Below are 17,500 nucleotides of genomic sequence, written 5' to 3' on the forward strand. Positions count from 1 at the left end.
GAGGTAGAAACTGAAGATAGGGTGAGATTTGAAAAGGAATAGTGATTTTACACAGTGGGAGGCAAAGAGATTGGATGATGCAATGTCTAACACCAAAAACAGTGTAATCAATTTCGGGGATCAGGTTTTCTTTTCTTCATGGAGAAACTCTAGAATTTGATGTTGGAGCAATGGTTGATTTCATCCTGACCTTTGACTTTTCTCTACCTATGCAAGAGAAATTTCATTTTGGCATTTGACATTTTATCCTCACCAAAGACATATATATAATATTGAAGGATGCTAGAGCTCATCATTGTGAAGTCTTATCATGTCTTGACTGATCAGTGTAGTTCATATTCAAAACATTCTGCATGATGGTAAGAAAAATTGTTTCGCAATCCTGTACTAGCATATGAAACTATATACGCAAGCATGCATTGGCATAAGACATATACCATAAAGTTCAATCCAAATGGTACCATAGAAAATTGCCATTTTAGACTAACACCTATGTACAATTGCCTAATAAAGTAGAACCACATATAAGCTATCAGTAAGGGTTGGCATCATTTTTGTTTTAACTCAAAGAGAGGCCCTATGGTGATAAAGATAGAGACACACCTAACTGATTGTGTATGTGTTATAGCCAATACATGATCAATAGGTTGCTCGAATGTATTCCTCCAATCTTATCTTATGGTATGCATGCAACTCCTAGTATGGATAATCACATACACACACACACATATGGGATGGATTACGCTCCTCTCAAGAGAATCAACCACAATAAGCAAGTAACACAGTACTACTTCCTCATTCAATGAAAAGCAATACAATAAACATACCGAGCCATACCACAGAGCATGATATACAGTTCCACAAGAACCTGTGCAAACAGAAAAAACAGAATAAGTATAAGATAACGGGACCGAAAGCATGAAAAGCATATGGCAATATCTTCAAAGAAGTCTTGAGACAGTAGTCATCATCAGTCATCTATTTTAAAGTTACTTGTATTGTAATCATTCGACATGATTGAGTTAATCAAGGAAGCAGGAAACCTGCACCTGTTTGCTTATACGAAATATCTCAAAGCAAGTAAATGCAAAATGAGGTTCCTATCCAAATAATGATAGATCTTCAGAGATCTTTCACCATTTGATACTCCACAAGGGCAAAGATTCTAGTATAATGATAAAAAGATAAACTGGCAGATGGTGTAACATCACATGATCTGTTTTTTTCCTTCCTTTCATTTAACACGAATCCCAAAATTATGTGGGACCGGTTAAAACATTTTGTGAGAAAACCAAAATTAATTATGATTAAAGAACATGAAAAAAAAATCAAGCAAAGAATGAAGCAATTAAACTTCCATAAAGATTCACCCAACATATATATATATATATATATATATATATATATATATATATATATATATATAAAAGAAAAAGGTTCTCAAAGAGGGCAAATATGCAATCTAGGGGTAATCTAGGGACAAAGTAAACAATTGGCATGGATTCCACTAGAACCAAGACTCTATATATTGCCAAATGCAAGGTTCGCCAGTTAAAAACCGGATCCTATGCTGGCGGGCCAACGATACGCCCCTGTATCGGACTATATCAGGCTTGAACTAACATAAAAATGAGAAAGAATCGGAGAGAGAGAGGGGGAAAGAGAAGGGAGGGAGAGGGAGGCTGGCAGAGATGCCGATAGTGGCCACTAGAGGGCCATCGAGGCTTCTAGGGCTCCACGGTCCTCCGCGAGATAGATTAGAGAGAGATAGAGAGAGAGGAGAGGGAGGGAGAGGGAGAGAGCGGGGAGGCCACTTGGGGGATGCTAGATAGCAAAAATCCACCCCGTGGACGTCGTGGATTCTAAACTAGGTTGACTCGCCCCTGCTCATCGCGTTTTTAAACCCTTGTTTCAAAATTATAGAGTTTGCAGGATGGATTTCGCCGTCCGATGGCCACAGCAGTCTTCCTACAACCTCACCACCGCCCTCCCCTCCTTTCATTTCTCTCCCTCCCCTCTCTCTCTAATCTCTCTCGGGGAGGACCACGAAGCCTCAGAGGCCTTGGCAGCCCTCCAATAGCCTCGACAGGCCACCCCAGCCTTTTCATCTCCTTCCCTTTCCTTCTCTCTCTCTCTCTTCCTCTCTTTCCTTCTCACTCCGTTTTCGCTAGTTCCGCATCAAACGCCGAACGACACTGGTTGGCTGCTGGTATGATTCGGCAAGCCTCGTACCATTCGATCTGGGGTAGTTCCGCAAACCATGGTTAAATGTAAAGTCCTTTACAAATAAATTAAAGCCCTTTGAAACAGAGGATCTTGCTAAAAGGTATAACATACACAAAACAATTTACCAGTCATATCATCAGGGCATACTGACAAAAAACAAAGAAAAATATATTAAAAAGTAACCACCAGCAGAGGATATGAAATCTGCAAAGTCAGATATAACACTATTAAGTCCTTCAGACACAATTTCCATCGGCGAAGCAACAAAGTTTATTAGATAAATAAGGACATACAAATTTCAAAAATGCTAAGTTGGCCAAATTACTCCTATTAACAAACCTCCACAACCTAATTCCGCCTTTTACCCATGTCCGCATATTCGTTTTTTGGGGGTTGAGGGGGAGTCATGACATTCATCATATAGGAGGAGCAAAAAGTAATGAAAGCAAGCACCACCAAAACTTCTTCAATATATTTCAGGCTTCAGTAACTACCCCAGATGGCATCCAAATTTGAGCAAATTCAACAAATGCGATTATGTAAATGCCTTCCACAACATCATTCATTTCATTTCGGTGTATGATATTCTAAAAGCTTCTCCAAGATGACACACTGGATCAGTGATTAAATTTGTAAAATGAAAAAACTGCAGAACATAGATTTCATACTCCTGGATTAGGGGTCCCTGGTTATTATGGTAGAGTGAAATTCCAGTTGAAAAGCCAAGAATCTGACTGCCTCTTCACTAAATATCCACTCTTCAGCATATGCTTGTTGTTCCCTCTAGCAAGAGAATGACAAGCATAGGCAGTCAATAGAAAGTCTCAGACAAAGTAATTAATTATTAACATAACAGACAACAATAACTTCACATTTTGCTCCATCAATTTTCTTGGCACTTGATTGAGTATATTCCAGCAATCATTCAGATTTTGAATTTCACACCAGACCAAAATCCACAACTCAAAGCTTTCATAGAAATCAAATTGCTTAAAATAAGAAGCTCAATGAGAACTTTTGAATTAATTAAAGAAAGCACAGAGTCATCACCTTTATGCAAGAATCTGTGACAAAATAAGTGTTACAAAAGTCATTATAAAGCATGACAACTGATAACACAATAAAAAGTTAAAGAAAATGCATGTAAACTGAAACCCTATCACACGACTTCAGATTGAATATAAAGCTTGAGAAAGTACCATAGAAATTGTGTTTCAGAAAATCTGTAAATTGTATTGAGAAATTGCCAGGTACTGGTACCTTATGGAGCAGGTTTCATTAATCAGGCAGATGTCCAGGACTAGCTGGCTCGCAATTGGGAAAAAGTTGATATCAAAACATGAAAATTAACCATGTACCAGCCTCGACATGCAGACATACATATGTTTCTATGTATGTAACATATGCGTGTGTATATGATTAGCACAAGAACTTACTAACCAAATATAAGTAAACAATACATCAAGGATACTCAATGTATCTGTACAGGCAGTGAAGTTTTTGTCAATTATAGAAGAAGCCAAGCAGGTAATGCCAAGATACCTTCTGAAATTATTTTAAGAAATGATAGTAAGAACAAAAAAATAATGGGTTGAATAGAAGATACAAGTGACAGAAGAATCACAAATCCATTGTAAAATATCTGCAGCCACATAAGTTACCATCACAAAGTACATTTTTGCTAGCAACCATAATGAGAAGACCACAGGAATAAAGAAAACAACAGCTAAAATACATATCTAGGATTACAAAATAAGAGAGGGATGCTTGTTGCAATAATTTTTTGCATGATTTCTGGTTAAACTGCTCAAAGAAAGAAATACGATCTTTTTCATGCTAGGAGAAGATGACTACCTTGACCTATTTGCTCTCCAATTGTGAGGTCTTCCCATAAGATTTCATAGTCTAAGCAGTCAGTATCCATATCCGCCTTGTGAATAGCACTGCTATTGGTGCTTCCACTGCTGCTAACACTACTTGTACTGTTAGCATTCAAAGAGGACCCGGATCCTGAAGCTTCATTATTGCCTGTTCTGTTGCTTTCGGTCCCTTGGCTTTCTGGCTTTACACTAGCTTCAGAAGCCCTTTGATAAGTCAAGCTATTTTCCTGATCACCATGCACCCATGGCCAGACAAACTGATTCTTCACATCTGCATCATCATGCTCATGCCCTTTCCAGGGCCATGATATCCCTTTCTTAGCTAACAATGCCTCTGCCTTCGAGCTTATGATCTTGTGAAACCCAGTCTTTCCTTCAACGTCTTCATTATTACCTTTAGACGCTTTTCCTGGAGATTTTTCCTCCGTGGCTGCAGAAGAGGATGTACATAAGGTATAAGGTGGTATGTCACCTCTTGGTGAGCTAGCTCCACTTGGGGTAGCATCCTCCTTGTGATCTGATGAAACAGCATCATGGTCAGAATATTGGCTATCTCCACCTGCACATTCACGTTCCATACTGCTTTCACCCGTCCTTATCCGAGAACGAACTTTGTTTGTGACCTTAGTAGCCTGATTTGGCAATTCTAAAAAAAGTAAGAAGGAATACACTAGAAAAAATAAATTCAGAATATATCCCAGAATTCTCTAATTATGAAATACATCGGCAGGTGTTTCTACAACATAGACTACATTCTACCACGTTCCTTCTAGTTGCATGAAATTGTAATAGAACTTAACTTACAAGACTGGTTATTTTGGATGCAATAGCAACCTGAAGAGGCTGTGGAGAATCAGAATTGCCTTTACATGTTGAACTGATTCTAGTCCGACTGGGCGTACTCCAGGCAGCTGATTGGGGCTTTGTACAGCTTGGAGGGGATGCCATCTCCTGAAAGCACCGTGAATCACTTGACACACAAATGATGCCAACCAGACTACCATCATCATCATAAAAAGGTGTGTTTGTGACAATAGCTAAAAACCGCTCTCCTGACTTGTTCTTGACAGGAAATTTGCCTGTCCAGCTCTCTCCCATGGTTACACGTTGGATTATGTTGCTTGCAATGTTGAAATCACAGGCATCAACCAGTAGCTCAATGGCATCCTGACCAATGGCTTCTGATGCAGGATAACCATAAAGAAGTTCTGCAGACCGGTTCCTACATGAATGATATGATCAGTTATGGCTAGTGCGCAGGCTAATAACAACTGGAGAAAAGAGTGAAACAAATAGCAAAGATTCCTCATTGCTCATTTTTAAAGAAAAAGGATTCTGTGTTGCTAATCAAACTATAGCCATAGCATTAAATTACTGGCAACAGTAAAGCCGAATTTCTGCACAGTAGTGAACTTACAGAACAACATCAAAAGAATGATCACACACACACACACCCGACCATAAAGAAAATCAGAAGCAGATAGAGTATAAAACATATTAGAAAACAACAATCACGCTGAAAAAAGACCAAAAAGAAAATGCCAAGATCTTAGCCATTAATACTGTTGGAAAACTAAACAGAAATTAATGTTGCAAAAACACCATGCTATAATGTACAATACGGCTGACCATCAGAAGTAAGACTTGCATGAACCAATCACCGATCCTTGTTTCATGACTAGGGATGACCTGATGCATGCTAATTGTTCCAGCAGGTTTACGGCAACAGCAACAATGTGAAGAATGCAGGGAACCTTAATACTTGAAAAATGCACAGGACCAGCCCCGCCGACCGCCTGGTAGGATAGCAGGGAAGCTTCTCCGACTACTGAACTACAACAATGACTTCTATGCCTCAAATCTCAATGACTTGGAAGTAAATCCTCCCTCAATCATCAACCGAATTTTGAAGCTATCATCTTGAAGCCTTAGTGAGCATCTCATACCATTCATCCTTACCAAAAATGGCAATATAGTGAAAGATTCACTGCAATCCATGTAATATGTCTCCATAACTTCATGTCATCCACTAAACGATAAAAGGATAAACTTTTACCAAATCCTAGATAAGGAGCTATAAAAGGCCCCAAGGCCCTCAAGGAAATCACAAACTAACAACGATCTCAGAAAAACCGACAGAACACCAGAAAAACTCACACAGAGACAAAAGAGAGAACTAGTAAATCAAACATCCAAATAGAACAAGGAAGGAAGCAGAATTCTCACAACTGACCAGTAGATTATCCGGCCTTCAAGATTGAAAATATGCACCGACTGCCCCATTGACTGCAATACATTCAGGTACTGCCTTTCGGACAACCCGAAGCCGGCCTGCGGCACCCCACGCCCTCCTCCCTTCGGGGCGTCGCCGGGCTCCCGGCTCTCTCGTTGCAACCTCGACAAGTGCCCCGACGAAGTCGACCCGCGCCGCCACGACCGTCGGTCATTCCACTCGCTCCGCCGCCTCGACGGCGTCACCCCCGAGCGCTGCGGCGACACCGAGTGGGACCGCCGGCGGTCCCCCCCGCCGCCACCCCCGGCGGCGGCGCCCTCCCCCGGCATCAGCTTCGACATCTCCTGCTTCAACAGCGCGTGCCCCACCTCCAGCTCTTGGACCTTCTTCAAGAGCTCCTCCGCCGGCGTCTCCATGGCCAAAAAGGCTTCATACGGACTGGAAGCAATCCAGGAAGAGGATTGATGGAATCTTCTCGAGGGAATGGAGAAAAGAAGGGCTTTTTACCTCAAAGGTGGCTCCTTTTTTTCTCTCTATCTCTAGAGAGAATGGAGAACAGAAGAAGAGACGGTGTGGTTACTGAGCTCAAGGGAGCCTCCCCTCTTTCTTCCTCGTCTCTATTTCTCCCTCTCTCTGATCTCTATCCTTCCTTTTTTCTGTGGGCAGTTTCTCGTGCGTGGAGGGTCTCTCAATGCTTTTATTTTATTTTATTTTTATTATTTCATGGTGATTAGATCCCCTGTGAAGCTTTTACTGGATTCTCTTCCTCATCCCGTTGGTGGCGCTGTTAACATGCAAGTGGGTGCAGGGGGGTTTGGCTTTATTTGTTTTAGGCCACATCTTTTTTTAAAAGCTTACACTCCACACTTCTTCCCCACCCTCTGCGAAATTGACCACTGTGACCTTTCAGTCTATATATTTGTTTAGTTAGCATTATTTTACTCAAATATTATTTTAAAAAAATATGTGAATTATATATATATATATATATATATATAAAATCTGTTGTTGTTTTTTTGATCATTATGTCTAAGTAAAATATTTAGTTTAATAATTTATAGCTACTTTTTTATGAATACACCAAAGTTGTAACAAGGACGATGGCACCGTTTCTCAATTTTTGAAGTACTTTTTTTTGGAACAAAAAGAGTGTCATAAATTTGGAGTTGATGACCACTAATTTAGTTTAATTAAAATTTGAATCCATTTTGATGGATATAAAAGTTGTTAACAAAATATGGATAGTTTCGAATCTGAATTGTAGTTAAGTATTTGATGTTGAATCGGATCGATTTATCAATATACTTTTCACTTGTTAAAGCTATCATGCGTGCACGAAATAAATAATATTACATGTTAGAGTGGTTAAAAATATTGAGATAATATATATTCTATCCACTATTTAACATTTTTAATTAGATAATTTATGCATGCAGATGTGGCAAACGGATGAACATGCTATCTATCCAAGCTTATTGATCAAGTAGCAATGCCACATCAAATTGTGCTCCCAGTTGAACTATTCCACTTTGTCGGGGCTGTTAAGTCTTTAATTGTAGTTTGAATAACTTTCTTATTTTATTAATGCGAAGATCAAGTTAAATTCCCTTTTTTAAAAAAAAAACAAATACTTGAGTTGTTGATAAGAAGACAGTGTTACTGATATCAATCTGGTTTTAGACATTGACATAGAACATAAATTAGTATAGCATATTGTATATATTATTCTGGTATGGTCACAGCTGCATGTATGTACTTGTGTTGTATCAACTCTTCTTACCTCTGTTTGTATCTACGCTAGCTTCATTTTGGGATGTATATTATCTGTAAGGTTTGTTCTTCCAGCTGACATTTCATCTTAATAAAGCATTTACCTTTTACCAAAACAATTAAACAAACCTCTAGGAAAAAGACACTCATGACCTTCTCTTTTAGGATTTTATATTATCTTTGTTTGCTTTGTTTTGTAGGCCTCCTTGGAGGCAAATGGATTTGGATAGGCTGTTTCTTCTGTTTTTCTATTCAACAAATCGGCTTGGACGCTTCTTGGAGTTTTGCTTCTTTAAATGCTAAACATTGTTGTTATAGTTGTGCAGTTATCCTTATGAGTTTACTTTTATGACCTTAATTTTTTCACACTTCTGCCTTGATTTGAAGTTTAGACTTCATAATTTCTTTTGTCGGTGCTTGTAGCCATGTTTTCTCCTTTTATCCCCTCGGACCTTTGGAGCACCAATGTTATTATTAATAACCTTTACCCCCATATAGCTTTGGGAGTTTGGACATGTCATCTTTCTTTCTCCTCTTGCCTTCCTTTTCTCATCCTTGAGGTTTTTTGTTTGCTTGCAAGCAAGTGGACCTTTGTGGTCCACCTTTTGGGGGAGAATACCATTATTTTATCCAATTTCTGATGCTTTTAAAGCCCTCTTTCTATATCAGCCATAAGTTACGTATAGGTGGTGACATGATGTGTGGAAAAAGAATCAGACTTTTAGGAGCTTCACATGTATGGCCTCTTGCTTCGATTCAACTGCTTTCTGATGCCTCCTAATCCAAGATAAAGAAAAGAAAGAGAAAAAGACTTTCGATGCTGTTTAATAATTATATATTATTTTTCAAAGAAATGAGGTGAATTACCACCTTGCATTTCCAAAAAAAAAAAGAGAGAGATTATTTTAACTTTTACGTCTATGGTGCAGATTCCTGCATGCGTCTCTGCCTTCACTTGGACTGCAACATGGACCTCATGAATTAGAGGAATTCATAATTCCTTCTGTTTGATTATTTTATATTTTTTTATATAATATTCTTTTTCAAATAGTGATCTTTTATTTGGAGAACCTATCTTAGATCCTTCTATCCTAGAGATACCATTCACTCTTTCTTCATGAGACTCGTGATATTGATTTGTAGTAATTATTATTCCTGATATGGTGAACCTGCTATACATGCGTAGATGTGTTATGTAGTGAATAAGCAGCCTTAAGGATTGCAAACAATTTAAGCCAATCATGAGCAAGGAGGGCTCAACACGATCCAAGCTCAATTCAAGCTCAGCTTGGTCCAAGCTTGGCATGGTCAAAAAATGAATATATAGAGCTCAAATGCCTCTTGAAGTCTGGCTTATTCAATAAGCTGAACATAAACATGAGTCAATTGAAAAAATAATAGTGATGCTCAGTTTAGAGCCTATATGAGGAGAGCTTGGATGGTTGAAGTCGTGCTCAACTCAAAAGCTTATAGATATATTCGTAAGTAAGCAGCTTGCTCCTCGACTCAGCTTGTTTAGAACTCTAGATACTCGTACATCATAATTAGATCATGCCAAACTATCAAAAATAATTTCTTTTTTTTTTTTCCCAAAATGTAGCTATCGTAAATATTTTCAAATAGCCCTTCAAACGTATTCAAAATCATACTAATACACATCCTTTGAGATGATTTTACCAACCCATGGTTCGCTGACCAAATCAAATTGAACTACCCTAGTTTTGGGCTTGAAATTACCACACTAACCACATAGATTGCAATGCATGACCTCCCCTTCGGTGGGAGGAAAGTGCCAAAAGGTGGGACTATCACCAGGATGGCTATAGTCACATAGTTAGAGATGGTTGTTTTTATATATAATAGACCACATGATGGTAATGTATGTTTATTTTGCCTAGTCGTAGTCAAGGTAGATACGTATGTATAGTTATAATGTTGATAGTGACAACCATGTTCATATATTACTAGTAAGCTAACATCAAAAAAATGTTAATTTCAGATCTGCACATTAGCACATGGAAGGTGATGCTTAAGATAAACTCAAAAATAAAGAGGACTGCTACATTTATTGTCCTGTGACCAGTATAAAAATATATTTCAGCATTATCGATCCTGAAGTAAACCAAACAGAAATTAGCTGGAGCCTTCAATTGTCTGAGAGGACATCCACATATCTGTTGAACCTTCTTAATGTAAGAAATCAATTGATTAGTCTTTCAATAGGTGCTTGCATCAATATCATTGTATATAGAGGATTGGGTTGAACAAGGCTGGTGTCAACAGAGAAATGGGATTTGGAGGAGCGCCATCTACATGCACTAGCACAAAAGAAAATGATACATCCTGTCTTGTGCACTTCTCTAGCTTTCTCCTTTTGTATCATAAGAACATGATAAAGATTATATATTTTTAAGAAGGGGAGAATATTGTGTAATAGGGCTTGAGGGTTTTGTTAGCTAATGTTAATCAATAAAGGTATAATGAAAAAGATACATCCACTCCTACCTTTCATTAGGATAACATTCTTCCTTTTGGTTTTGCCTGGGACTAAGAGGAGCAGAAAAAAAGAACTTGCTTCAAATATTATAGAGATAGGAACTTGCTTCAAATGCTTGCCTTTCAAATGAGTTAGACCATCCCTTAAAAAAAAAAAAAGGAAAAAGAAAAAAGTTCACGAAATATTAAGTTTTCCTTCTAATATTTATCTCTTTTTTATATATATAAAATATGATAGTTGTCCACCGAAATAGAAAAAGGGTCCAATCAAGACCCATAATAATCTAACAACTCAGCAATATAAAAGGACTTCGAAAAAGAAAAACAACTGAACCACATGAGCATTGAATTTACTATCCTAACTTCAAAAATATATCTATCATCTATTAATATATGGTTGATTGGTTTATCTGAGTAGAATTTCCATCACAATCTAGGCCAGATGATGTCAAAGCTGTCTTGGAGCTGACCTGAACAACAGTGTTGGCTATACAATAATATAGTGCACCAATTATTTGTTTCAGATCACAGTGTCAGGTACATCTCTAGTTGGCATCACAGTAGAGACAAGAATCTTCAAACGTCTCAGATTATTGAAACATCCAAAGCATACATATAATAAAGTATGAAGCCATCACCTACTTACAAGTCTCAACGGTAACCACTAAACAAGCAAAAGTGCCTGCACACATTTAGTGACATCCAAGGATTTAAACGAGTTACAACATTAACGATACTCAGTTTATTTTATATATGTGTGTGTGCGTGTGATACACGCACATGTATATGATACGTATGTTTGTGTATACATACGTATACACAAACATATAATGAATGAGCGATTGGTAGGTTGGAACTTCAGCATAAATAGAAGATGTCCGAGATCGTAATTGGTTGCCTTTTTGATCGCTGGTCATAGCTTATTCAGCTGAAGGTTGAGCATGCACTTCAACGCACTTCTAAAGAGATGATGTTGGATGTAAGCATGGTCCGTTCATTCGGTTCACCTAGCAGGGGAGATAATAGACTGGAAAGATGAGGAAAAAATCTCTGTCACCCTTGTTTAGCGGGGAACCGTATAGTATACCAAGTACGGAGGAGAAAAAAAAAAAAAAAGAAGCCCAAAAAAACATTTTAGTAGACAGGATAAATATATTCGCTGTTACAAGCGATCAAAACAACATTTTATTTAATAATTTCATCATAACATGCTGAAAAATATAAATATAAATATAAATGTCTTAATCTGTGTTTATTTTTTCCTCCTATAACAGGTTACTTGTATTGATTTTGATTCAGGGATATTCTGTATACAATCCGAGAATGAGACATAACAATCATCAACATGTAACATATAGAATATCAACGACCAAAGATAAAAGCAAATGAAGAGGCCAAATCATTATTTACAATGTGAAATGAGAAACCAAGAAAAATGGCCGTTCAATAATGTGATCTGAGAGGGTTATGGTTCAAGAGTCAAATTAAAAATATACCTAACCTATGGTAGTTTAGAATAAAAGCAACAATTATAATGCAGATACAGTTCCAGATGTTGAATGATAAGTACTTAAAATACACCATATATTCAATCTATATCACCATTGCAATGGAAATATAGTGCTGAAGCACCAAGACTAGAAGATAGGGACCATTTGTAGACCAGTTTTAATGATTCTCTTAGTCTTTTAGCACTAAATCGCATAATATCACATGTGAAAATTTTCATTAAATTTATCAGATTCTGCAATGCTGCTGATAGTGGTCAGACCATGAAAAACATAAGTGATAAGAGGGAACATCTCCATTCCTAACTCAGGTACAAGAGGAAATATTAATCATTCCGACTCTATTCATCCAGCAATGTCCAGAGAAAGTCTACACGATTAAAAAAGGGACAACCATAACTCGAGTTATGCACCTCGAAGTAAAATGTAATATATGTCCCATGTAAAGAATGAGATTCATAATAAGTAGAACTTGTGACTAACCACACAAAAGCATAAAGGATTAGCTCTATCAAACCAAGAAACTAAAATAAAACTTTACTCCTCAACTCGAAAGCACGAATACGGTAAAATGACTGAATGACTGCCGTATCAATGTCGGATACATATCCATATCGCACTGTACCCCATATCCGTATAGCAAAATGACTGTTATATTTTTAAAAATTTATCGTATCTCTGTATCCATATCATACCGTATCCATATCTTGTATCGTATCTATGCTTCCTAGCTCCTCAAAAATACTAAAACAGAACTTCAGAACCTATACTTATAGGACATTCAAATTCAATTTTCTTTGGAGTCCCATCATTTTCCTGACATTCAGGGAAACCTTCTAGGCAGAAGGGAATCATTTTATTTGCTATATAAGTACAAGGGAGTCAAATTTGGAGCAGAATTCAGCGGAACGGATGTCATTTATGTGACTGAAGAAATGCCATCATTAAAAACACTATCACGCAATCAAATTCAGAGGAGAAAAGGGAATAAAAGACTTAACAAAGCAATATTTATCCTAAAACCAGCCAAGAGCAGCAGCAGCAATGCTTAAATGCAGGGCTGCTACTTGGTGAAAACACATGCTAAATGTGGCGAATACAAAAATTGAATACCGTAAAATGAATCAAATACAGATGAGTTATTCATCAGCTCAACCTCTTAACTATTTTCCAACTGAAGCAAGGAAGCAATCGACAATTTGCAGTCAACCCAGCATCAGAGATACACAGGGAAAACTGTTTGTTGCCTGTCAGTGCTTGTAACTGTTTCGTAAATTATGGACTGGTTAAATAAATCAAATCCCTCTGATTCCTTGCACTTCTCATTATTCTAAAAGAGCACTTCGCAACTTGGCTTCTCATCCCCTAAAATAGGGACAAATGCATGGGGAAAAATTGGAACTAGAACCTTGTATCCAGAATTGATCACTTTGTATAGAGAACATCTTCCCATGGATGACGGTAGAGTGGCTGCTTCAATCTCTTCTGGTCGAAGGTATGCCTGTGAGTTCCAGTTGGAGGAAATGTTAAACAAAGAAATCAACCAAACACTAGCCAAACAACAAAAGATCAGCAAAGAAAGCAGGAGTTAACTAAAATATCAAGCTCATAGGCCAAATGGCCAACTGAAGCAGTATCCATCTGATAGGTGGAATGGTGGGTAACATATGGGCTGTGTGTTGAGCCAAAGAACCAGGAACAACAGTGAAACTAAAGATATCTCAGATAGGAGTTGTAAGCAAGAATTTGATTTCACACATGCACTTGAAAAGGCAGTTTCAGGATATAAATAGAGAAAACAAAATTCAACATGGCCACAGAAAAATAGTTGCTGCAAGTCTTGTCAGTTATTACAAATATTGCGCAACACAGTATATTAAATGGATGCAAGTAGGATATAATTCAACTGGTGTGTATAGAACAAATTAAATTGCATGGATCATTCAACTCACCCAATCAGACCAATTGAGCGTGCCAACACAAACAATCCATTCAGGTATCCAATTTCAACAATCTCATCTATCTCTTGTTTGCTAAACATTCCACTACCAGCAAGGAGATCCAAGAATAGAGACCCGATTGCACCATCAACATTAAGAACCAAATTATTTGCCTTTGATAGGGTGTACGTTTCAACTTGGACAGCATAATCCATGTATTTTGTGGAAGGGAAATGAGAGTGAGCATATTGTTGTAGAAGTTGTACTCTCTTGTCCTTGTTGTCTCCTCTCTTGATCCTAGCAGCAATAAGCAAAGTAAATCAAATATGCCAAAATTTCAAGTAGCTCAACTGTTCAAGGCTAAAGAGGAACAGTGAAACAATATCAAGCCATTATGTTTTTTCTTTTTTTGTTTTTTGGAACCAATATCAAGTCATATTTTAAAATATTTTATCTGAGACATTCAATATGAAGCCATTATGAATGTCTCAGATAAAATATTTCAAAGTATGCAACATAAATCTATGCACATTCACTTGAATTAAAATGGATATTAATAAACAAATATGTTAGGTGCATCAGTTTCTGGATATATACAAGCATGCCGACATATATGAAATGAACTTCTAGATCTTAACCACATATTATGTTCACTTTTAGGATTAAACATTTAAACTAGTATTGGATGTTTCAGCCCACAAAATTGTTTTGATAGGGCATGCTAACAGAGTAACAATAATATCATGTGGAGGGAAAGGTAACAGCAATTTAGCGAATTCTTTTTGTATTGATTTAAAAATCTATATCATTTCCAAAGGATTTGGCTCACAACCATAACTTCCAATGTTATATTAAGCAAAAGCAACTGAAACTATACATTTTATTAATCTTCATCTGGAAGCATTTAAAAGATCAACTGGTTCCATGCTATACAAAGGACCTAATGATTTAAATATTATTAGAAAATCTTCAGTAGACATCTCAAAATAGTAGTTTGATATTTTTGTCTCCCATAGCCTGCAGCAGTAAGAATACAAAGTATTTGCATATGTGGATAAATGATGTAACCAGGAAACAACTAGGAGTAGTCTAAGGCATTCATTGTACGCATGGCCAGCTAATATCTAAATCTCTGCTGAGACAATAAACATAATCAAACCAATACAACCTCAATATGAAGGTCTTATAAATTAGGAAAAAAGGTAATATACCTGTGTCCAATTCCTGGTACACGAATACCCTTCTTTTTCATACCTTCAACAAACTCATAAGGAGAGAGTCCCTGGAAAACAAATGTAATTAGATTTGCTTTTAAAATGGTAACTAAAACCAGAAAAATAATGTTTCTTGCAAGATTTGCCATCTCGATATCGGACCCTATAATGGTACCATCTTATTGCAGTATGGATACACGATTGGGTACAGTACAAGATAACATATTAGTATGAGACCTGTACGGTATGGTATGCTCCATACCGAGCAGCACAGGGCGGTATGACAGACCATGGTTGCTTGTACAATTACAAAGATGCAACTAAAATGTATCAAACCAACTCACCTTGTCATATGCATCCTTAAAATATCGAGCAGCATCATCAATAGCGCCACCAAACCGAGGACCAATTGTAAGCAAACCTGTTTCAGAAACATTAGCAATTTTGCTGCAGCTTGATTGTAAGTGCATCATAGTAATTGAAAAATTAGATGATATGATGTAATACTTTGTCATAATAAATTACCTGAGACAAGGCTAGAAACAAGATCCTTTCCAGCCCTTGCAGTAACAATAGTGTTATGAGCACCAGAGACGCAAGGCCCATGATCAGCACACAACATAATGCAAATCTGTCCATCTCCAGATTGTGTTAGTAAGCTTGACCCTAGAAATCAAAAATAAATCTAAGATTCTAAAGAGCCTTTCCACTGACTAACCGGTGAGGCAATAAAGATCAGAGAAGATAAGAAAGTTATATGAGCAGAAGTATGGGATCAAGACCAATAAAACAGCAAATTATATGACAACAAGTCTCTCACACAGAAATCAGATTACAGGACCCTATCCATAATTTCCACAATAAGGAGGAAAAAGAAGGAAATCTTTCAACCTCCAATGAATCATTTGTCTAACATATTGCCTGGCACTTTTCTTTATAAACTTTACACCAGATGACAAACAAGAAAAATACCCTGAATTTCTATTATGCACCCTAGTGGAACAAGGTTCATGTAAATGAATACAATATTGATGACCTGGTTTTCCTGAGATGACCATGAAATGCTTCAAGGAGTAAGAAGACCCCACAGGGGCTGGATGAGTTACGAACAAATTGTGCACTCATCATTGCATAAATAACAAGTGAATCTTTCTAAAAATCAAAAGTTCTAAATCATCTTCTAAGAATAAAAATTGGATTTTTCCACTGATGACACAAAGGAAAAGAAGCCTCTCTAGGCCTTCAGCTTCCAAATTCTCAATCATAATCTTCAAGAGATAGAAGGTGTCCTTGGGTATAAATGAGATTAGCCGGCTCCTTAAGCTCCCCTTCTGTTAGAACTTCTCCAAGGAAAGGGCACCCAAGTATATCATCTCTTCATGACTCTAAAGAAATTCTAAGCTAAAGCTTTGTCCAAGGGAAGCTAATATATATATATATATATATGTATATATATATATATGTATATATATATAAAAGCAAGAATTATGGGCTTATGATTTAAGAGTCGATAGGAATATAAAATAATGAAAAGAGATAGATGAGTTAAAAATGATCCACTTAAAGCATTAGGTAACTATTACAGAAGCTAGCTTGTAGAAATCACATCCCACCCACCTCAATGAACTTTGTGCAATAAGGGGGTAGGCTACGCTTGAACCACAAAAGGGAGATGACGTCCCCAACACCATAACCCGTTCAACAATGGTAGACATTGCCACACCAGCATAAGAAGGCTCTTCACCTGGACATGGATGCATAAATAAGTAAATGCACTTACGAAAGTTTCTGTATTTCATACAACGTTAAATCAGAGGTTGAGTAAATCAATAGTCAAACCTCTGTCATCAGATATGGTAGAGATGATATGTGTTGGTGCACGAACCCCCCATTTTTAATTGCAACCTTGAGATCCTCAGGTATTTTAGGAGGCTTAACTTCAGATATGGGTGTAATCTTCCCTGCTTCAACCTAAGAGATAAGAATAATATGTTTATTTAGAAGGATTAACATTTCCCAAAATATTTAGAAACGTTAATCTTCTATAAAGGGTTAACTTAACAATCATCATAAAATAAGTCAAACTTATATTGGAATTGTGTATAATACATGCATTCCAAGCCCAAAAAAGACATCAAGATGTAAGAATAATGTTGGCAAAACAAGTGCATACAAGTTTCTCGAAAGTCTCTTTGATTGCATCCTCTAGGGATTCATATGAAGTGGGAATGAC

General features: G+C 37.2%; 3 protein-coding genes across 5 annotated transcripts in view; all 3 read right to left on the reverse strand.

Annotated features, from left to right (window-relative positions):
• Positions 1–17,500, reverse strand: part of LOC105039933 (DNA replication licensing factor MCM7) — a 106,654-nt gene that overhangs the window by 4,287 nt on the left and 84,867 nt on the right. The gene's annotated exons all lie outside the window — the stretch shown is intronic.
• On the reverse strand, positions 828–7,118 carry LOC140854668 (uncharacterized; the record flags this gene model as incomplete). 3 transcript variants are annotated; one of them, XM_073250601.1, is given in 5 exon segments in its annotated part: positions 828–868; positions 4,081–4,738; positions 4,911–5,328; positions 6,340–6,777; positions 6,847–7,116. In XM_073250601.1, coding segments are annotated over 4 exon segments (1,533 nt in total), but the record flags the coding sequence as incomplete, so codon positions are not given.
• The window catches only part of LOC105039947 (ATP-citrate synthase beta chain protein 1), a 10,859-nt gene continuing 6,441 nt past the window's right edge, over positions 13,083–17,500 (reverse strand). Inside the window, 10 exon segments of the mRNA XM_010916278.3 lie at positions 13,083–13,614; positions 14,066–14,350; positions 15,265–15,335; positions 15,612–15,688; positions 15,793–15,898; positions 16,885–16,964; positions 16,967–17,011; positions 17,107–17,154; positions 17,157–17,238; positions 17,441–17,500. The exon segment at positions 17,441–17,500 is cut by the window's right edge and continues 69 nt beyond it. Coding sequence (XP_010914580.2) covers positions 13,539–13,614; positions 14,066–14,350; positions 15,265–15,335; positions 15,612–15,688; positions 15,793–15,898; positions 16,885–16,964; positions 16,967–17,011; positions 17,107–17,154; positions 17,157–17,238; positions 17,441–17,500 — 930 coding nt within the window. The 3' untranslated portion in view covers positions 13,083–13,538.

This window comes from Elaeis guineensis, chromosome 1 (genome assembly GCF_000442705.2).
Source record: "Elaeis guineensis isolate ETL-2024a chromosome 1, EG11, whole genome shotgun sequence".
Lineage (NCBI taxonomy): Eukaryota > Viridiplantae > Streptophyta > Magnoliopsida > Arecales > Arecaceae > Elaeis > Elaeis guineensis.